This window comes from Hemibagrus wyckioides, linkage group LG09, assembly GCF_019097595.1.
Source record: "Hemibagrus wyckioides isolate EC202008001 linkage group LG09, SWU_Hwy_1.0, whole genome shotgun sequence".
Taxonomy (NCBI): domain Eukaryota; kingdom Metazoa; phylum Chordata; class Actinopteri; order Siluriformes; family Bagridae; genus Hemibagrus; species Hemibagrus wyckioides.
The window spans coordinates 1,866,327-1,889,861 of record NC_080718.1 but is presented as its reverse complement, the minus strand read 5'-3'; the positions used below and the strand labels follow the sequence as shown (position 1 = coordinate 1,889,861).

Genomic DNA, 23,535 nt, shown 5'->3' with positions numbered 1-23,535 from the left:
TCAATACAAGAAGAGATGTTGGGATCTCAAAATAGTCCTTAGTGTGTGTGAGTGTGTGTGTGCGATTGTGCCCTGGATTGGGTTGGCACCCCATCCAGACTGTCCCTTGCCTTGTGCCCTGACACCCCTGGGATAGACCCCAGGTTCCTGACCCTGTGTCATAGAAGGAGTACAGAAAATGGATGGATGGATGAATGTTAACCAAGTCAAACATACAGTAGGTTTTCATCCACTGGACATATTTTTGAGTGGTACCAGTGCATAAAGTGCATAAAGGTTGACAGGTGAGCTCCCAGACAAGCATCTTGAAGATGGCAGGGTGTGATTCTTCACCTTCAAGCTCCAAAGTGTCCAAACTGGCCACCCACCTCTGCAGCGACTTTCTCTACAGTCTTTTACATAAAGGTATTTACGATGTAGACCTATTAATATATTTATTTTGTAATGTTCATCAACATAGCATTATATTTTTCCAGTGGGTCGGTTAAGGCAGCATTTATCAAGATATCTTCCCAGTAAAGTTTTTAAAAAATAAGAACCCTGTAAAAGGCCAAAGACTGACTTGTTTTATTCCTGTTGATATTATAATTTGTCTATCCTAATAATCGTTTGGAGATTTCCAAATAAGATTTCTGCAAGTTAATGACATAATTAAACTGAACTAAACTCTCAAAAAACAAAACATTCAATGCAGGACTGTTGGGATTTACCAATACATAATGATTACCATGCCATATGTCCTATTGTAAGGGTTCTTAAGTTATTCCCAAGTTCAAAACATTCAGGAATACCTGACCATAAAGCTTCATCATGTAGATCGTTTAAAGTTCTTACGAGAACTAAATAAAATGAATAAATAAGTTAACTCGTTAGAATGTTTTAAAATGTGTTGAACAGTTCATTCTTTACACTTACAATAATTGGTAAGGATAGTTGCCAGATCCTTCCATGTCAAGTCTGCTCTGTATTTCAATGCTCAAGTCTGATTTATTGTCAAAAAAAAAAAACAATTCTGGAAATTATTACTGGAATTGTTAGTAGGAAATACTGTAGGCATGACCAGAGGAAATGCCTTAAAAAAGCCCTCTCCAGATCTTTTTACAGGTTGGAATAAAAGGATTAATATTTATTAGTGTGATTTTTTTAATAGAACAAACTGCTTCTTATTATTAACTTAATATTATTTAACTTAAGTCACTTACTTTATTTAACTTAACTTACTTAAGCTAACTAATTTTACTTCACTCACTTACGTTACTTACTTAAACTAATTCAACATACTTACTTTAATTAACTTTACTCATTTAAACTAATTTAACCTACTTTACATACTTAACTAACTTAAACTAATTTAAAAGACTTAAATTAACTTACTTAATTAAACTAATTTAACTTATTTTATTAAACTTTGCTTAATTTACTTGCATACTTAGATACTCACACACATCTTCACCTTTTGAGATAATATCCCAGTCTTGCACCACAGTTCTTTCAGTTGTTTTTTGCTTTGAGGGATTTCTCCGTTCAGTCTCCTCTTCAGGAGGTGAAATTCTGCTCAGTTGGGTCAAGATCTCGTGATTAACTTGGCCAGTCTAAAACCTTCCACCATTTTCCCCTGATGAGGTCCTTTGTTGTGTTGGCAGTGTGTTTCAGGTCATTGTCTTGCTGTATGATGAAGTTTCTCCCAATTAGATCGGATGCAGTCAGAATGTTTCTCTAGACATCTGAACTCCTTCTGCTGCTACCATCACGAGTTACAAAATCAATAATGATTAGCGAGCCTGTTCCAGAAGCAGTCATGCAATCCCAAGCCATGACACTACCTCCACTATGCTTGACCGATGAGCTGCTATGGTTTGTATGACACAATATTATGGTTTTTACAACTGACCCTCAAAAATGTTATAGAATCTCAAGAGTTACTACCTCCACTCTGGCTGTTTTACTCCCCAAACCAGCAGCTAAAGTCAATGGCTAGCAGTGCACCTACTACTACTTCATTTTCCACACATTTAATCTTTTTTTTTGTCCTAACTAATAAAATTAATAACCAATTTTGTAGAAAAATAAAGTGGGAAGCTGTGCATTTTGTAACAGTTAAGTCAATTTTAATTCACACCGTTTTTAACAAGACAGTATCACAAAGCAGCTGTACAGAAATCCAGATGTGGATCTAGATTCCAAGCCAGAGGCCACAGAAAAAAGGAAAAGTATTATATGTACATGCTCACCAATTTATTGTCTTTTTAAAAAAGTCTTGGGATACAAAGGGAAGTGGTTAAGGTTGTCAGATCCATATCTTGATTTCTCCTCCCCAGTCACATGTGGCAAGCATGGCAGGTATTACAGGATGGTAGGACACACACATACAGGCCTGCTGATGAGCACGGAGGGTTAGCAAGCTTCGTGTGCTCTGAAACTCATAGAAGTGCACAGAGCCTGTAGAACTACCAGTCGCCAGTATGGTGCCGTCTGTAGAGCACTCACATTGCACTGCGTAACCTTCCACCTAAAGCGTTAAAAAAAAAAGGTTGACTTGCTTAAAAACAGATACAGACTAAACAATATCAATGAATTACTGATATTAAAAGAAAAAAAACTGAGAACTTATTAACCTTGTGTCCTTCATATCTCTTCGTCTTGTTCATCCGGTATGGCTTCTGGGTTGAGAAGAGTGCTATGTAATTTCCATTGGTCTGAGCAACAAAGGAGTCTTCCTGTGGATGCATGGCCAGACTAGGACAGGTGTATCTCTCCTGCACCATAAAAGAAAAGAATTTATTCAAATACCTCTAGATTTGAGGTTTATTTTTGGCTTAATATATGAGGCGTGTCCCTGATCACATACTTACGGACTATGCTACATGAGGGTGTAGTACAAATACAGTAATCCCCTATTTATCGCAGGGGTTACGTTCCAAAACCACCCACGATAAACGGAAATCCGCGATACACGGACGCCACCCCAAAATACTTTTTTTATCGTTTAAGCCTCCCACACTCTTTAAACACACACAGAAATCATTTGCAGGCATATAGCGAGATGGATTTGGGGTAAATTCGTAGAAATATCACATTTATAGTGAGAACTGTATGTATGTATGTATGTATGTTCCTTGCCAGGAGCCTTAGAAGGTGCAGAGCGTTTGGGCGACATAATAGAGCTTGCAGAAAAAAACTTAAAAATACAGCGTACACAGAACAAAACAAAACACTCTGGACAGTGACACGCGAAGAACTGGGATGCTGGAGAATTCTGCTTCCCTTTCCCCAAACTGCACGCATAGCCAGCAGCCAATCACAACCGTGATTAAATTAATAGGGCATTCCGATTGGCCAGACTCGTTCCTCCAGCCGTACTGTATTTTGATTTTCAGCGTCCCCGCACCGCGCTTTCCTAACCAACGCTACGATGTACATAATTACATATATTATCAACATGTTACTTTCTTTTAATTAATGTTGATATTTTGAAATTGATAATTATATTTCTATTAATAAATTACCTTATTTCAACATAAAAACAATTCACTATAAGGTTTGCAGATACCGCGATATACCAGGAAAATCCACATAAAAATTTTTCCAAAAATGTTCCAAATAAAAATCCGCGATACACCGGGACTGTGATATATGAACCGCGATATAATGGGGGATTACTGTAATGCAACTTTTACAAGAAGAGGGGGTGGGGCTACCAAGCACTGGCACTGGATTAGGAAAAAATTTCAAGATATCCGGCGACACTAAGGTGGACAAGGCATCTTACAATCTTACAATACATCTTAGTGTATAGTGTTTAGTAAGTCAATTGGGACACGGCTATTGTTCTTAAAATACTACTACTACTACCACCACTAATAATAATAATAATAATAAGTATATAGTTGTGGCCAAGGTGAAGATGACGCACACCAAGGCTACAGATTTTTCAACTCACACAACTCACATCTCCATACATTCTTTATGGTAGTTCAGTTAGGGCATCTACTCAGGCATCGCATCAGAGATCATTGTAAAACAAATTATTTCAGAAACAGATTTATTTCAGCTTTAACTGACTACAACAGAATTCAGTAGGCTCAAAAGGTTGTCTCTTTAATCAGTCTGGAAGATTCCAGAAATTGATGTACTGAAACATCCGATTGGCCAGTGATCATAATTAGGGGTCAGTTTGGATTTCCGAGTGTGCCATGATGAAAATCCAAGCGACTCAGCAAAGGCTTCAGAAAAAAAATTATCTGTGGGCTTCTGCGAGTCCAGTTCCTCTTTAGGAACTAGTGAATGGACCATGAGGATATGTACAAATAGCATTTTAGCAGAAATGTTCTCTGGTCAGATTAAAAAAATAACTGACTGGTTCTAATAATCTGCACTAGCTATGGAGAAAAAAAAAGTGAGAGGCTAAAGAACATTGTCCCAATTGTTAAGTATTGGGGCGGCTGCATCATATTGTAGATGTGTCTTGCTAGAAAAGGGACATCAGAGAAGAGAGAGCATCATCAGGAAGGAGGATTATGTAAAAATACTGAAGCATGGGGAATGATTGGGGAGGAAGCCACCATATTGTCCATAGATAAAAGCGGCAATACACGTAAACTACAATTGAAACGAAGGTTCAAAGGATTAGCAGAAGCAATAGGGGAAATCAGGCTCTTGTTGGTAGTCTTGAAAAATGGATGTAAAAGGATTAATCATGAATTAGTTTTTGGTCGAGTTTTCACTTGTCAACAATAGAACACTGAGACTGGAAAAATCAACACATTAACGTTAGATTAACGATAATGATAATATATACTTTCTTACATGGAATATCTGGTTGGAGATTTTGGCAGACGTCAGAAAGTCCCAGGCAATAAGGGTGCGATCCGCAGAGTCTCGACTGACAACATCACTGCTGGACACAAATTCCTTCCCTTCACCCAGAAACAGGATGTCCAGTGTCTGCTGAATCCCAGCTTTGTACACTCGGACCATCTGAAAAAATGAAATACAGGGAAATATAGAACATTTTATAATACAATTCCTTTAACCTTTATCAGATATGGATTCTTACTGGATTATATGCATACATGCTTTGAAGCTTTGACTGTATACATGCTTTGAAGGACACTGGATTTCAAGATCATTTCTATTCAAAGGGTTGTGTGTGTGGGCTGTAATCATTAATTCAGACCACTATCTGGTTCAATAGGGTTCAAATCTGGAACCTGAGATGACAAACCAAACATTTTTTTTCCGGCAACCATTTGGATGTATGCTACATGGACGATTTGGAGTCATAATCTTGTTAAACATTTCTTAAGCAGAAGCACCCAGGGGTTTCATTGATCAACTATTTATGTGCAGGCTTAGTTTTGTGAGTAGACACACAGTTCTATGCATAGACTGTTATTTATTAATTAACGGGGATCGTGTTTTTAAGGAGCTCTGAAGAGTGACAAGTGGCTGATCTGTCTCATGGGCACACTTCAACAAGAAACTGCAGACAGGTCTGGCATTTTTTCCAAGCAGCTATGAGCTGAATAATGACACGTCTTTCACACATTCATATCAGCCGTGCTGCAATACCACGTTTCCGAATATGGCAACAGAAAAGGCGACGATAATGAGCGACTTTTATGCCGTCGCATGGTTTCTAAATGTAACTGGGGCAATAGAATCTCATATCTCATATTTACTGTCATATTCATTTCTTAGGCCAAACACTACTATTAAAATTAGTACTAAATTACTCAAAATAACAATTAAAAAAAAAAAATCAATCATACCTTACAGGTTCGGAAGTCCCAGGCCTTGACCTCAGAGCTGAATCCCCCACACAGAAAGAGAGCAGGATCTGAGGGCTGAAAAGCCAGACAAGTGACCTTGAATTGGTTGTCCACCCTGGCAACCGCCTGACCTAAAAACAAAAATAAAACACAATGCAATTGGGAATATTTCTATGTTGAGTCTGACTACTATATTATACATGCAAACAAACTGACCCCAGAAAACAAAGTCCATAAAGAAACAGATCAGACTGAAATACATTACACTTCATTAATGTGCCAAGGTTTGCTTAACATATTCATCAGGTAGAGACAAACAAGACATATGTACTATTGATGAATTGAAATTAAATCTGGAATTAGAAACTCAAAACACAGGAGGTTGAGGTCTTTCCATTTTTAATTTTTATAAGCATTTTGTTCAGATCCACTGGATCCATATACAGTGCCTTCATTCTCTTAACGACTTTATATTTAGTAGCGTAACAATCAAAGGGACAAAGGGATTATAAATCAGAAATACTCCATATTATGCCACTTGTAATTACCATAGGATGCTTCTGGCTGATATCTACTGGTGCACCGAAGTCTCTGCCATTTTACTGCACTACTCCTTGGACCTGGAAGCCCCTTTAAATCACTGTACATCCTTTGTACTACCTACCAAGAGGATTTCACTCCATCATCATGCTTGGAGCCTGGATTCCACCCTCAGAATTGGCTGAGCATGTTCAGGAAACAGTTCCCCAACAACAGGGATTTTATTTCCAGCACTTTGAGACATGACCTTCCATAAGACCACCATCACTCGGACCCTTGAGCGTTTATACAACAGAGGCATTTATGCTATGATTATGATCATACCCACAACAAGAAGTACACTGGACCTGCAGCACAATCATCAGCTCGAAGTAATGGAAATGTATAAGGACTGCCCGTAATCCACTGACTGGGACGCAATAAAAAGCCTGGTGCATCAATACAATCTACTGTTACAGCATACATTGTGTAAAGAAATGTGAGTTTAACTCCCACAACTCAGGACCACTGATCACAAGCTATTCAGTAATGAGCAATTTCATTAACACACACATACAGCAGGTTAAACACACTGAATTAAGTCTACTTAGTTTACTGCTTTACTTAGGTAGGTGATATTTAATTTATTAAGATGTCCTTTAATGGCATCATGCTATCTTGATGAAAGTGATAAATGTGGGCCAGAACTGGGCCATCGTCCTCTGTGTACATATTCTTTGGCCTCTCAGTAGTCACAGAAAACTGTGCATTAAATTCTAATCAAGCAGTCAGTATTAAATAGTACATAAACATTAAGGTATTGTTGATTTGACTAAATTATCATACCACTTATAGAGTATCTCTTCAACCATTTGTATACACATAATTGTATCACTAGCTAATATTTTATGAGATTCTTCTTTTAATACATTTGAACAATGGATAACATTCTTCACTGTAACAGCTTTAAAGAGTGAATTTTTCCAGGCAATTTTCAGTGACTCTAGAAAATGTCAAAATGTCACTGTAGTAGTTCTCAAAGCATGGAGTTCAAATTACTTACCAGTCTCCAAATCTGTCACAGAAGCCGTGTTGTCAAAGGAGCCAGAAAGGAGGCGTCGCCCACATGGCAGCCAGCATGCATCTCGTACAGCCCCATGGTGGGTGGAGTAAGTCTGAAGACACCGCCCACTGCCTGCACCATCCCAAACCTTCAACCCCAGAGATACAATAGTTAGATACATTCTGTAACATTTTACAAGCTCTGTGTGGCTGATAAATGATATGCGTCCCAGATATAAGTAATTAGTCACATTTGTCACCTATGGGTCAACCCTCACACAAATTGGACTGAAATAGGTCTGTGGTGACCTATATTAGTGTTTCACCTAGCGTTTCATAACACTATGAGCACTGAGAGGTGAAGTGAATAACACTGATTATCTCCTCATCATGGCACCTGTTAGTGGGTGGGATATATTAGAGGCAGCAAGTGAACATTTTGTCCTTAAAGCTGATGTGTTAGAAGCAGGAAAAATGGACAAGCGTAAGGATTTGAGCGAGTTTGACAAGGGCTAAACTGTGATGGCTAGACCACTGGATCAGAGCATCTCCAAAACTGCAGCTCTTGTTGGGTGTACCCAGTCTGTGGTCAGTATCTATCAAAAGTATCCTTTAGGTGTCCTTCAAGTCCTGTAAGTTGCGGTGTCACAACTGCTAAATGCTGCTAACATCTTGGTGTCAGATACCACAGCACACCTTCTGGGAGTCCATGCCTCGATGGGTCAGGGCTGCAAATGTGGGACCAACACAATATTAGGCAGGTGTTCATAATGTTATGCCTGATCGGTGTATAATCCAACAAATTCAATACATGTACAGACTTTTTGAACCGTCCTGTTTGGGACACATCGGTAAATCATCAGACTTCTTTTGCTGAATGCTCTATGACCAAATTTGCTTCCAACCTATTTTATACACGTTGCTCTTCACATATTCTACACACACTTCAGAGTGTGTCCAAGAGACTGACAATCTGGTTTTATACTACATTTGTCCACGTCCTCGACCGATTGACTTTGTACTGCTAGATTCTGATTTTATCCGGTGTTGTTTTGCAGCAGGATGTTTGATAGCCAGGATGTTATCTGACCAGGGTAACATCACAGCTTTTAATTGCTACATGTGACACGTTTGTTCAAGGCATTTCCTCAGCGTCTGCAGCACTTCAACATATTGAGCCTATTTCACACCAAAATGGGTTGATCTGTACCGAATATAACATCCTGTCTTCAACCAGACGTCAGAGTAGATCAGACGTTACCTGAACGCTCTGTTCGCTGTCTCATCCATAGCCAGTGTAGGTCTTTCATCAAGTGACATGTTGCTGATCTTTCCCTAGTCACGTTCATATAGCATGAATTCTGTGACTTAACAGTATACAATATAATAATTGAATCTTGAATAAAGCACTGCTATTAGTGATTTAACTTATTCTCTGTCTAAATTTAGGTACCCAAAAGCTTTTCATTGCGTTCATGAGAGCAAAAAAATAAGTGGGGTCCTTATATCATATAGACACTGGTCAATTTGTATATTTACAGAATTCATACTATATTCTGCTAATATTCCAGGTTGTTTTCAGAATTTTTCTGCATATATTTGTGAATGCAAATCTTCTGATTGGTGTGAATCTTTTTGTACGTCTTCATTGAGTGGTGGATTATGACACCTTCACCTCTGCCCTGTGTAAGTTGCTGGTGATGACACTGATTGTTGTTTTGTTGTGGTGTTTTTTTGTCACAGCTTTCACATTGTTTCTGCTATTGTTTGTCTTGAACAACCGGCCCATTGCCTGTTCTGTTTTCAGGACATTCCAGACTGTTGTATTGGCTAAGCCCGATGCTTGTGTAATGGCTTTGCCCTTACAATTGACCTCTTTTCTTAGCTTGCTTTTCTCGTATAGACAGCTTTCTGTTCTTCATGTTGGTTTAATTCTTTTAAACAACAAATGCAGTCTTTACAGGGGAAACCCGGGGCTCAAACCAAGAGTAGACATTCAGGGCTATTGTTCAAGCAGTTGATGTTCCAATATTTTTGATCATGTGAAAAAATGGGTGGGTTCTGACAAAAGGTCTCAAGTTGTAAGTTGTGAATGAAAGCTCAGTTCGGATCCATCAGTTCATATTCATCTTTTGACCCAGTGTATTGGCCTTGCTGTTCCAATACTTTTGTAGGCTGTACTGTGTGTTCATCCCATGTCCAGTACATCCCATCTGGACCAAATAAGAGAGTCGGATCAGACATCTCTATGCACAGCCTGAACACAAATCCCGCATGGCACAGACAGACGTGACTGATGCTGAGTGCATGCTGACTGCTGGGTCACTGAGATGATTAAGCAAAGCGAGTTGCTGTACTGATGGGCAATTGCTCCTGGGTTTTCATCAAATCTGGCCTGTGGCTGTATCCTACACAGTCCTAAACAGTCGTATCATGCTTTAAAAATAACGAGATATGCCTCTGGATATGCAAACTAAAGGTTTTGCTTCTAATTAAGAGCTAAATTTGCATCAATCAATTTAATACAGATCTCAAAATTTCAACAATAGTGCAGTCTTGTTTTCTGCCTGTCAATCGGTTGCACTGACAAACTGGCTAACTACACCGTAAATCATTTTGCTCTCTGACAGAATCCTCATCCATTATTCTTACACAGAATACAGAAGTGCTGTAGAGCAGCAGAGATCAATTTAGGCAGCTGTAATGAACAAATGCTTTATGTTCATGGAGAAGGGACATTCTGGGTAGCGGCAGTGTTGCTTCATTCATATTTTCAATTTCATTTGCTAATACTCCATAAAAATGAGCAAAGCGCACGTTTGTCACGGTTACAGAGGTGTACCTACAAAGCCGCTTTCCCACTGTTGAGGTAAATGGTTACCATGACTACACTGTTTCGTTCTGCGCCAGGCTAGATCTAAGTTCTTTCATCACCTGGGCTGACACGGCGATGATATAATCCTGTGCATGCCAGAAATATGTAAAAGTCCATTCTCAAGATATGGATTTATGCTATTGATACTTATTTTTAATGTTTACCAGAATTGGTTCCTCCGCTCAAGCTCAGCTCATGTATTCGGAAGAGGGCAGTTAGAGGTTTTGCTCAGATTTCGTCCAGATGCTCGGTGATGTAGCACAAGCAGCCGTTCAAAAAGATGGGGTTTGTATATCTCTGAGGAAGCCAATGATAGCCTTAACCCTCCCTGAGGGCTGAGGACTCACTGATAAGTAGGAACTGACAAATGACCATATTGGGGATCTAGTTGAACAGTTTTTTGACTTTCTGAGCTGAAACTATTCAGTGACAAAATGGTTAAAAAGGTTTCTTTAACCCGTGTTAAACACTCAAAGTACATACACTATATGGCAAAAGATTTGTGGACACTAATATGCGGCTCTTCCCTAAACTGTTGCCACCAAGATGGAATCACACAGTTGTATAATATGTATTTGTATGCTGTAGCGTACAATTTCACTTAGCTGGAAGTGACACTCCTTTCCAGAGCAATGTACATTTAACTCACATACAACTAAGCAATTGAGGGTTAAGGGCCTTGCTCAAGGGCCCAACAGTAGCAGCTTGGTGGTCCTGGGATTTGAACTCACAACCTTATTAGTCCCATGCCCGAATCACTGAGCTACAAATATCCCATGTTCCAGCATGACAAAGCCCTTGTGCACAAAGCGAGCACCATGAAAACATGGTTTGCCAGAGTCGGAGTGGAGGAACTCAATTTGTCACATATATACATTAGAGAACAGTGAAATTATTTTGTCACATATCCCAAATGTTGTTAGGGCCAGAGTGCAGGATCAGCCATGATACAGCATCCCTGGAGCAGTAAGAGTTAAGGGCCCAACAGTGGCAGCTTGGTAGTGCTGGGAATTGAGCCCTGATCCTCCAATCAACAGCCCAGAGTCTTAGACCTCAACCCCACTGAACTGGAACAGCAACCTCCTCACCCAACATCAGCACCTGATCTCACTAATGCTCTTGTGGTTGAATGAGCAAATCTCCACATCCACACTCCAATGTCTAATGAAAAGCCTTCCTAGTGGAGGGTTACAGCAAATAGGGAATAAATCTAATATGGGATACTCAAAAAAGCGAATGTGATGGTGACGTGTCTACAAAAACTTCTGGCCATATAGGTTAATAAATGTTTATAATGTTGGTATTATTAACATGTACGTTAAAGAGGAAAGTCTATGCAGCCTGATTTCCAGTTCCAAATAATTTCATAAGCATGAACTTTCTATACAATGACTATCAAATTACTGATGCAGTTTCTCTGTATTTGAGAAGTCTAATGTAAAACACAAAGAAGAGATTAAAGCCTGAGCTAACCATGAGGCTTTCAAGTGGGTTTATCTGCAGTCCAATAAAAAAAAAGCCCAGTATCCAAACCACTCAAGGGACAACGGCTAGCGAAGTGAGGGCCAATTTTCTCCTGCCAGTCCTTTTGCAGGGCGCGGGCCGGCGGGGCCATATTGTCAGACACAGAGGCCCATCTAATGATGTGCACTCGTTTAACAAGCAGAATGCGACTCTGCAGCTCCCTAAGAGACTGATCCAGTTCTTCCCCCGAATTTCATTACTGAACACTGCACAGCACAGAAGCAGCCTCATAGAGTGTGGCAAGCTTCATATCAAGAGTGACAGGAACAAATGAGATCTTGATGGCATCTGAGACGCAAAGCAAACAAAATGACGCTCACATAATAAGCACTCAGATGTCAGTGTATAATCTGTAACCAAGATGGAGACGGGTAGAAGAATTTAGACCGAATAAGTTTTCTACAATTAATAAAAAATTTCTTTACTTTCTACCTCTGCAGCAGTGGTGGTCTGTAAGGTAACAAAGCACTACTCATCGACATCTTGAACCTTCCTCACCCTTCATCTGGCTGTGGCTCAAACCAAGCCATAAATGTGCACTGGAGGAACACTGCCCTTCTGTGGCCAACATAAAGTGTTGCCTTAACAACTGCAAACTCCAAAATTATATATATATATTTCAGGTCTCTGAAAAGCCTTTTGTAGTTGAAACCCAGACCAACCTTAGCATCACATCCAAATGGAGAACTGTCCTCTTGTCCTTCCATGGTCACATGGACGGTCTTGGGTAAAGCTTTGGGTACATTACACTCTCTTTCATCAGCTTGCTAATGTGTTTGAAGTAGTTGAAAGCAAATTAGTAGGGGTTTTTTCCCCCATCAATTATGAAGGACCCTCTGTAACCATGGTGAATGTAATGCTTCCTGTTTCTAATGATGGAATTCGTGATGACTTACAGCACCTCGTTAACGGAAATGCAGAAAATAATTCTTCATCGGCGCGAGTCTTGTCCGTTACCTCCGACCTTGCCTTGGTCATTTGGACCTAACGTAATTGAACACATCAGCATAACAACTTTAAATTGACTCCAAACTATTACAATTGCATCGGAGAACCAACGATGATAGAATGCTAAAATAAAATAAAAATTCCTGTGTGTCATATTCAGTCAGTATTGTGTGTGCACATAGTGTTAAATCCATTAGTAGGAAACATGGGATTGGGAATTTAGGACTAATCAGACTGCACAACTAATTAATATAGTTCGAAGTTGAAATGATTAAAGAGAAGAAATCGGAGGAGTCACACCGACTGCAAATGATCTCGCACCTCACCAGCGCCTTGCACATAAATCACGCCATCTGCTCTTCTCGTTCCCAGCCAGCTGTCTGAACATGTGCGCTGTGGGAGTAATACTAATACTGGGGGGAAAAAATGCTCATGAATATTTCGAGTTGTAATTACGCAAAAAGGTCACGCAGCACTTTTTCTAAACCACAAAAAGGATGCAATGCATGCCAAAGAGTGTGAGCCTGCATCACTGACCCTGTGCATCCTGAAAAGCAGGAGTAAGACTCAACACAAGCAAGACTCACACTCCCAGGGCCTCATTTATAAATAAACAGGTCCTGTCCCATCTGATGCTATAAATGTATTAGTAGCTGTCTGTGCGACGAGGAAATCGGTCTAGTCCCTTGAACACATTCTCCATGTTCAGGCACCGTGTGCGACATCATCAGCAAGACATGTCGCGTTCTTCAACACACTGAAACTCTTACCCTTTTACAGGATTTAGGATGAACCGCAAACGGGTTGTTTGTATTTAACAACAATTACATTTCACTAAAAAGCAGTGATGAATTTCATAGTTGAATCGTTCAGTTCATTAGTGGTGAAGTAAGAATGCAATCCTACATAAAGCATCTTTTTTTTTTTAGCCTATATGTTGCCTTGTTTTTACCCTCTAGGCTCTTTGCATAGCCTATGCATGGACACACGCTGTATGTAAATACGCACACACACATCTACCAAACCTGCATTTTAATTAAACCCCACATTGTGGTGTTTATGCACCATACATAAATAAGGGGTCACAGGGTGGAGGTATCGCTTGGGTACTCATACAGATACTCAGACTATGATGGATGGCTGCGGAATGTTGAAATTAGGTCATATTGAAAGGATTTGCCTGCATTCAGGCACAAGCTACCTGAAAAAGTCTATATACACACACATTAATACAGTAATAAATCAATTAGACAATACAGCAGTAAAAGTATATATGGAATGGATGGATGGATGGATACAGCTGTAACATTTTTAATAAGATAAAGAGTATTTAGACAAAACCTAATACTGATCCCCAGCTTGATGCAAAATTTAAGTTCCTTAAAACAACAGAGGCATGATAGTATACCATAAGCTGTGTTCTGTTTTCATATAGTGTATATTGAACTCACACCAGAAAATTGTTAGGTTGTATCTGGAAACTAGGCAAGAAAATGTCCCACAGTGGAAAGATGAATGTGTAAACAGACTTATTTGTGTCAAACCTTAAAAATGATCTTAAAAAAAGGATCATAGATGCCTTGAACCCAAGCCTCATTAGTGCAAAGTCACCTTAAGACTCTCACCTTAAAAGTCTTGTCCATGGAGGCTGAGAGCAGAAGGTGACTGAGATGTGGCACTGGACACCACTGCACCGTGTTCACTGGCCCTTGATGAGCATGAAGCTGATGTTGAACACTTTTGGGCAGCTCGCCTCTGACCATTTTCCTGCCCAGGAATGGCTGCACTCTCTCAGACACTTCTGAGAGAAGGCGCGAGTTTGTAGCCTGCAGGTCAGGTGAGTTTTCTGTGTGTTCCAGTGCAGCTGACTCGGACTGCGTGAACATCCTCTGTCTCTTTGACACATACGGTCTCAGTCCACCTGGAATATCCTGGGGTCTTTTTGAACCCACAGATGTTTGTACTACAGGACATGCTGACTCAAGCCACTTTGAACCTGATGGGGTTTTATACTCTTCTGATTTTGACTTGTGGTGATGGAGATCTGAAATCAGCCTAGTTACAGGCAATGGAATGGCTCTAATGGTTTCTTCGGTCTTAGTTGAACAGCCACTCTTTTCTGGAAGGGTCTCCTCTGGATCTAAACTGTCCTCACTGTCACAGTCATAATCCACCAATGAATTCATGGTGCGGTGCGATACGAACATACAATTCAGCCAACTAAATCTGTGCAGTTAGAAGTCTTGTTTCCGCGCAGAGAATGTCGCCATCTGTTGGAGACGATGTAAAAGAACGCTCCTGTTTCATTTACAATACTGCTGCGTGCACAACAAGTGGGAACGCGGAATGCTCCTACTCGGAAATCGGAAATAAAGGAATATTACTGTAAGCCGTCTATAAAAAAAACTATAGGGATTAAAGAGTGCGTGCGAAATTTATTGTTACATTAAATTCACGGTTAATACCCCCAAAGGTTGCTTAAAAACCACAGTCGCGCTGTTATTTCTTGTCCTTACTTTTCATCATGGGCGCCGCCATGTTGGAGTGACGTCACGGAATCGCAACTAGGAAAGGAGGTAGCTCTCCGAGCATCTCCCAAGAAGGAATTACGAGACGGAGAACCTGCGCAGTCGGGAATTTACGAGTTCCGGCTTGGTCATGAATGCAGTATAACACCCAAGAAAATAAGTCAGATGAAGAGGATTTGCGGCTGCAGATTTAAAAAGCAATAATTAAACCGAACCGCTTGTTTATAGCTATTTGCAAAGACCCGTAAGTACATCCGCGCATATTTATGCATGTCTAGGACACGCTATATTTCGGTTTAAGTAGCAAAATGCGAGTGGTTTCGACTGCAGTAGCCATATGATTGCAGTGCAGTACGTTTTATACTCCCCACCCGTATTCTGACCTCCTGTGCTCGGATTGGTTAGTCGTTCATACCTCGTGTCCTAAACTATAGGACACGAGGACCTGGGACCATTTCGCAGAGATGACCATGTATTCTTGTATAGTGACGTCATACTTTATACCTGTCACAACTCGAGTCGTACCGGAAACACGATTTGTACTGCGCAACTCAGGTTTTTTTTTGTTCTGCGCATGCGTGAAATTGCTGCCGACGACACATTACAGCATTATATTATTAGTAGTATTACAACAACAGTATTATAAATATAATAGGTATATTACCAGCGTTCTTGTTTTAATGTGTGATAGGAAGATATTTAAGATAAAATTGTATTTAAAAAACACCAAGTAAGTACCGTTCTGCCATAAACACTTGACCAATGACGTAATAAGTAGCGCGGGCCGCATAATGACGTGACTGCTTTGGGGTTAGGGGAATGGGGTGGGGCGTGAATAGTTAAATAAATGAATAAAATACTTTTAAGTTAGATCAATATGTGCTTCCAAATTTGTCACAAAAGGATGGGGCAGAACGTTTTAGTCATATAGTGTAAATAGTTAACATTGTTTATTGTTAACCCTTCTGTTATGTTCATTCATTGGGCCCTTTGGTACTGTTAGTGTCAAACTGACACGGGACAATATTAGGGGTTTTAAAGCACTACAGAATAAAATACATAAATGTCATTTTCACTGAGGAAGAGACAGGAATCAGAGCTGGAGGTAGCAGAGCTGAAGAGCTGAGGTTCTCTTTGGGAGTGACAAGGTTGGACAGGATTAGGAACGAGTACATCAGAGGGACAGCTCATGTTGGACGTTTGGGGGACAAAGTTCGAGAGGCCAGATTAAGATGGTTTGGACATGTTCAGAGGAGGGAGAGTGAGTATATCGGTAGGAGAATGTTGGACATGGAGCTGCCAGGCAGGAGGCAAAGAGGAAGGCCAAAGAGGAGGTATATGGATGGAATAAATGAGGATATGAAGCTAGTGGGTGCAGGTGATGAGGATGCAGAAGATAGGGATAGGTGGAGAGAGATGATTCGCTGTGGCCACCCCTGAAGGGAAAAGCCGAAAGAAGAGGAAGAAGTCATTTACACATATTGTCTTTATCTTAATCCAAAACAGTATAGATGACACTTGTATATTAAGGTTTGTAGTTACTGGATCACATTTAACAATGAAACTGACATTTGTTTTTGTGATAATGTTATAATTTGTGTAGCAAAATATACTATAATAAAGACCACAAATCTAGCAAAAAAAAAAACAATGAAATTTCAATGAATGTTTAATTTCTTTAATTTATCAAATACAGGTGATGAACAGCAATAGAAGCATGAGAAACAATAGATATAAAATGCAGCTCTCAGAAGTGCATTTTCAAATGTGGACGATTTACAACAAATGCAAAACACTTAGTTAAAATATATAAAATGGTTCACTGAGCACCTTACAGGGGTGTTCAGGGGAATACAGTGAGTCATGAATGTTCAAACTGTAGCATGTGATTATAAGTAGTGTGTACAATACACAGATCAGGCATAACATTGTGAGCAGTGAGAGGTGAAGTGAATAACACTGATGATCTCATCATGGCACCTGTTAGTGGGTGGGATATATTAGGCAGCAAGTGTACATTTTGTCCTCAAAGTTGATGTGTTAGAAGCAGGAAAAATGGGCAAGCGTAAGGATTTGAGCGAGTCTGACGAAGGACCAAATTGTGATGGCTAGAACCACTGGATCAGAGCGTCTCCAAAACTGCAGCTCCTGTGGGGTGTTCCCAGTCTGCAGTGGCCAGTATCTATCAAAAAGTGGTCCAAGGAAGGAACAGTGGTGAACCGGCGACAGGGTCATGGGCGGCCAAGGCTCAGTTGATGCACATGGGCAGTGAAGGCTGACCCGTGTGATCTAATTGCTGAATTCCTTAATGCTGGTTCTGATTGAAAGGTGTCAGAATACACAGTGCATGACGGGTCATGGCTGTTTTGGCAGCAAAAGCGGGGACCAACACAATATTAGTCGCATTATGTTTTTCATTTAGACTCGGTCACATTTAGAAACAATTGAATACAATGGAAATACTAAGATCCGAAATGCACTCAAACGTATGTAATTTTGGCTATTAGTCTAGTTCTGCTTGTCCGGAACTATGTTGGTTTTGTATGTTTCACACGGAAGCTTTTTCTGTCCGCACTCACGTTGGGAAATCTGATGCAAGTGGTATGTATTGACGGAAAAAGCCGGCTCATCAAACACGAAACGATCCCGCACTCCATTATAAAGAGTTTTAATTGTGATTCTGATTATTGTACCTAACCGACTAGCAGTAAGTTAAGGTAGGTGACCTTATGGCTGTATGCTGAATTCACATGGGTAAGATTGTGTACCATACTGTAGCACAGGCGTCATGGTTAACGCTGCTATGTTGATTTAATGATTCACGTTTTATTTTGAGGACGTAAAGAAATACATTCGCCTGAAAATAGAAATGCTGGAGTAGGGCTGTCTCGCACATTTGTATGGGGATATACGTGTTTAAAAACTAATGTTTTGAAAATCCGCTTCCCAAACGTGGAAAATTTACAGATATTTACCCACGTGACGATTTGCAAACGCAGATTCAACAATTAATTAATCAATATGAAAACATTCAGACACACACACACACACACACACGTGGATTAATATTTTAGTTTTTGATGATTTAAAATGTAATTGTGTTTTTGTAAATCCTGTTTTGTGGATATTTTGTTTTATTTGTATTCGTTTTGGATTATTGTACATGCATATATAAAATAAACACCCATGTGTTGTTGACATGAACATAATACAGTGTCCGCTTTCCAATATCTAGACCAGTGGTGGTTTAAAAAAAATAAAAAATGGCAGGGGCCCCAATACATCTGGAAAAATTCCCATAACTAGTTGACCATAGAGACTTTTTCTTATCCTGCAACGTTAAACTAAATATTACGCGTTTTTTTTCTTTTACTTGACCAGACGAAGGTCAAATATGGCAGACACAGCTTGTACCCTGACCCCCATGGAGCTTTATGGGATGTTGAATCTCCAAGGAGACCAAGTACGAGTCCTAAAGTCAAAGAAGGCTGATAAAGTAAGTAAAACAATTTAATAATAACTGATAATTTCGGTTTCCGATAGTCAACTTTGCGTCACGTTTTTATTACTGGTAACACATTGTTTAGTTAGCTAAAGATTTGGTAATTGTAGAATCTATCGTGTCTGTTCAGGCCGAGATTGATTCTGCTGTACAGCTGCTGCTGAAGCTGAAGTCTCACTACAAAAAAAAGACAGGGCAAGAATACAATGCTGCTTGTCCCCCCACTGAGGACGTTTCATCAAGCAATAATGGACCAGCTGTAGAGGACGGAGACGACCAGGTGGACCCCTGGAACGTGTCCACCAGCAGCGCTAAAGGAGTGGATTATGACAAGCTCATAGGTTGGTGTTCATACTGTGCCAGTCTTAAAGCGTAGATGATTCTGTGGTGATCTATGTAAAGAAACCTCACTGCTTTGTTTTAAATATTCGTATTCATTTGTTAGATTCTTGTAAACTGTTGAAATCTTGATTCAGATTTTTTTTAAATACCAGAAGCAGGCATTTTTTGGTTTAAGCTGCAACTTAGTCTTAACAGCGATATCAGGAGCTGATGTGTGTCTCATGGACCATCAGCTAGAACGTTACGTGTAACTAGATGTGGTTTAAAGTGACACATCACACACTCAAAGATTTTAGTCACTGACAAATTGCTGTAGGAATGAAATCTCGCAATCCTGTCGTTTGATTAGTTTTAAGAGCTCTCTGATCATTAGGAAAGCTTTAAATGACAGGGCGTTTTTCTGTTCACAGTGAGGTTCGGAAGCAGTAAGATCGATCAGGAGCTGATCGACAGGATAGGCAGAATCACAGAGCAAACACCGCACCGCTTCCTCCGCAGAGGAATCTTCTTCTCTCACAGGTTTGACTAAAAGTCTGAATGTGATAAATATTAATGTCTTCTTTCTGCAGGGTTACAATATTTTCATGTTTGTTTTTTTTTAGGGACATGCATCAGGTCCTGGACGCCTATGAGAACAAGAAGTCCTTCTTTCTCTACACAGGCAGAGGGCCTTCATCAGAAGCGATGCATGTGGGCCACCTTATTCCCTTCATCTTCACTAAGTGAGTATTGTTCAAGCTCAGGACCTTACAACCATGGTGGTGCTTTTTTTTCCCCAGTATCTCAGGCCAAGATTTATTGAGGTTGAGTTTGTTGTGTTGCTGTGATTTTTTTCACTTCCAGCATCTGTACATCATTATGTTAAATGACCTTTTTTTTCTGATTGGATAAATAAGTCATTCATTCAGTGTTCATACTAAATGGTCATTTATATGGTGTATCAAGTTTACTGTAATTTATGGCACTGGTGGTGGATCTGGTCATGTCCATCCTCCATCTTTGCTTGATGAAGACCCACAAATCAACTGAATATCAAGTAGTTTTTTAAACACTGTCAAATAATAGCCAGGACAACATTTTTCTCTAGTCAGACTCGAACGTTTGCTCATGAGGCCAATTATCCGTAAACACATTGCCTGATACATCAGTCAGAGGAATTCATACATGTGCAGTTAATAGAGAAGAAAGTGTCCAAGCCACTGCGTCAGTCACAGAAGGCTTTACGTTTCATACGTTGCTTTAGTGTTCAGGTCTAATATTCGCACGCATCTTGTAGGTGGCTTCAGGACGTCTTTAACGTACCTCTGGTGGTCCAGCTGACCGACGATGAGAAGTATCTGTGGAAGGACCTGACGCAGGAGCAGTGCCACCGCTTTGCCGTGGAGAACGCCAAGGACATCATCGCCTGCGGATTCGACGTCAATAAGACCTTCATTTTCTCCGATCTAGACTATATGGGGTAAATAACAGAGTGGGATACAGGTATAAGAGTGGAAGATTTTTTTGCCTGGCTGTTGTGGTTTTTGGGGCCAGTCTTTTCACAGACCTTTTTATTGATTTGGCTTATAAATCCATGAAACAGGAATTTTTACAAGATGGTTATGTAATGCTGTGTGCTCTGAAAGAACCATTATTCTCTCTGTCTTTCTCTTTTAAAGGCTGAGTAATGAATGTGTATGTTCCACAGTACAGTTTTGAGATCTTGACTATAATCATGATATACGTTTGTGATTTGCAGCACGAGTCCATCATTCTATAGAAACGTGGTGAAAATACAGAAGCATGTCACTTTTAACCAAGTTAAAGGCATATTCGGATTCACAGACAGTGACTGCATCGGTAAGCCATCCTAAAACCGGACTACTACTGTGTCAGATTTCAGATGTGTTTGCTAACACATCTGTTCTATTTATCTGAAGGAAAGATCAGTTTTCCCGCAATACAGGCGGCTCCTTCCTTCAGCGGCTCTTTCCCACAGATCTTCAACGGCAGGACGGATTTGCAGTGCCTCATCCCATGCGCTATTGACCAGGTCAGTGAGCTTCTGCCTGATAGTTCATCTCTAGCTCTGGTTTTGTTTTCGTTCGGCATTTTCGTCCGTTTCTTGTTGTTCTCCACCACGTCTATGAGCTGGGTATGTAAAGTGTCCTTGAGCTCTGGAAAGGAGTTATATAAATAAACCTTTTTTTTTTTTTTTTAATTAAATCAGGACCCATACTTCCGCATGACGCGAGACGTCGCTCCTCGAGTAGGCTACCCCAAACCTGCTCTCATGCACTCCACGTTCTTCCCCGCATTACAAGGAGCTCAGACCAAGATGAGCGCCAGCGACCCGAACTCCTCCATCTTCCTTACAGACACTCCCAAACAGATCAAAACAAAGGTACCGTACAAGTCTCATCACAGTAAAAATTTAATCGTCTAGGCTAGAATAAAAAAATATATATATATATAATCGAAACAAATAAACACCATACCTCTCTCTTGATGCGTAACCTGTACCTGCTTCACACAGATCAACAAGCATGCATTCTCAGGAGGGAAAGACACGATCGAGGAGCACAGGAAATACGGAGGAAATCCAGATGTGGACGTGTCTTTCATGTACTTGACTTTCTTCCTTGAGGATGACGAACGGCTGGAGAAAATCCGACAGGTATGTAAACGTTGCACATAGCCAACCCTTTCTTAGCACAAAGCAAACTTTTCTAAGAAGCCAAATCATTGCTACTATTGTTTTTCTTCTTAGGATTATTCCAGTGGAGCACTCCTGACTGGCGAGCTAAAGAAATGTCTAATCGAAACCCTCCAGCCAATGATCGCAGCTCACCAGGAGAGACGCAAACAAATCACCGACGACGTAGTCGAGCAGTTTATGACTCCACGCAAGCTAGACTTCAGTTTCTAGTAGAAGGAATAAAACGGAACTGTCACCTGTCAGGATATAAATTATGTCCAGGCTCATTTTTACAGCACCTTAATATCCACAACACACCAGGTCCACTCTCATCAAAGCAAAGATGACAATACGATACAATGATGTTTCAAAAAGCATCACGCTTTTTCCAGCAAGAAGTCACACGAATAAGGCAGATGAATAACAGCAGCACTCACCCGATATTTAACCATCAAATTTAATCCATTTTATTTAAATGATCTGTACAATAATTCAGTATGTCCAGGTCTTAGGTTGTAAAAATGCAAGAGACATTGTTCATATGTTTACATTTTGATGTAGAATAAATATAAATCAATTAAAAATATTATAACGTGATATACAAGAGATCTGCTCAGAATTTTTATGTTGTCATGATGGGATTTTCTCGCTGGGAACTCCGGTTTCCTTCCCCATTCCAAAGAGGTGTATTGTAGCTTGACTGGCATCTCTACATTGTCACTTGTGTGTGTGAATGTTATGCCCCGTGAAGCAGTGTCCACCGCCTTGTGCCTCAATCCTTATCGGCTGGACACCTTGTGACCCTGGGTAGGTTAAGCGCTTCATAAAATTATTACAACTGTCTCAATTACACCTGATCAGATTAATCATTTATATATTAATTTAAAAATAAACTAAGCATTTCAAGGAAATGAAGTCTGTTCTTTGTTAAAGAGGAAATACTAGTAATCTCCGTCCACTTCATCTGTGTTTGTGTGTGTGTTTATCTGTATCACTGATCAGCCATAACATTATGACCACCTATCTAATATTGTATTGGTCCCCCTTTTGCTCTAAAACATCCCTGACCTGTCGAGGCATGGACTCCGCTAGATCCCTGAAGGGGTGCTGTGGTATCTGGCCTCGTTTGTCCAGCACACCCCACAGATGCTCGATTGGATTGAGACCTCAAACTCGCTCGTGCTCATCAAACCATTCCTGAAACATTTTTGCTTTGTGGCACGGTGCATTACAGGACTTCAAGGACACTCACAGAACTTAAAGGATACCTTGATAGATACTGACCACTGCAGACCGGGAACACCCTACAAGAGCTGCAGTTTTAGAGATGCTCTGATCCAGTCATCTAGCCATCACAATTTGGCCCTTCATCAAACTCGCTCAAATCCTTACGCTTGCCCATTTTTCCTGCTTCTAAACACATCAACTTTGGGGACAAAATGTACACTTACTGTCTAATATATCCCACCCACTAGCAGGTGCCATGATGAGGAGATCATCGGTGTTATTCACGTCACCTGTCAGTGTTCATAATGTTATGCCTGACCAGTGTATATATTTGCTTTCTTATTAAATCACAAAGAGGACAAACATTTGTTGTCCTTTATCCTGATTGCTGGAATCATCTGAGTGAAGTTTTTACATTTACTTTCTCATCATCTCATGAGCTCCCTAAACATACCATGATCAGTCTTAACTTTCCAAAACACTAGTGGTTGTTGTGGTTGCTTCACTCTCCCCTAAGGCTCTGTGGTATTCATCAGACATAAACCTTAGTAACGCGCCAC

The 23,535-nt window shown here is 40.2% G+C and overlaps 2 protein-coding genes across 4 annotated transcripts; one reads left to right on the top strand and one right to left on the bottom strand.

Moving 5' to 3' along the window:
• Nucleotides 1-2,109: 2,109 nt before the first annotated feature.
• wdr25 (WD repeat domain 25) lies at nt 2,110-15,022 on the bottom strand. The gene is made up of 6 exons (XM_058399649.1): nt 14,325-15,022; nt 7,354-7,501; nt 5,772-5,902; nt 4,807-4,977; nt 2,616-2,756; nt 2,110-2,509 (listed from the first exon to the last, which is right to left on the bottom strand). Exons 1-6 carry the CDS (start codon nt 14,904-14,906, stop codon nt 2,288-2,290), a joined length of 1,395 nt encoding a protein of 464 aa, XP_058255632.1. The 5' UTR covers nt 14,907-15,022; the 3' UTR covers nt 2,110-2,287.
• Nucleotides 15,023-15,330: 308 nt separating this feature from the next.
• On the top strand, nt 15,331-21,979 carry LOC131359640 (tryptophan--tRNA ligase, cytoplasmic). Of its 3 annotated transcripts, none has more exons than XM_058399648.1 (11): nt 15,331-15,471; nt 18,609-18,723; nt 18,860-19,070; nt 19,482-19,590; nt 19,674-19,793; nt 20,348-20,530; nt 20,810-20,910; nt 20,991-21,103; nt 21,281-21,454; nt 21,587-21,727; nt 21,821-21,979. In XM_058399648.1, the coding sequence occupies exons 2-11, from the start codon at nt 18,622-18,624 to the stop codon at nt 21,977-21,979; spliced, it is 1,413 nt and encodes a 470-aa protein (XP_058255631.1). In that variant the 5' UTR covers nt 15,331-15,471; nt 18,609-18,621. The 3 variants fall into 3 exon arrangements, with proteins under 3 accessions (XP_058255631.1, XP_058255630.1, XP_058255629.1); XM_058399647.1 differs by lacking the exon at nt 15,331-15,471 and adding an exon at nt 17,781-17,828; XM_058399646.1 differs by lacking the exon at nt 15,331-15,471 and adding an exon at nt 17,786-17,944.
• The last annotated feature ends 1,556 nt before the right edge of the window (nt 21,980-23,535 follow it).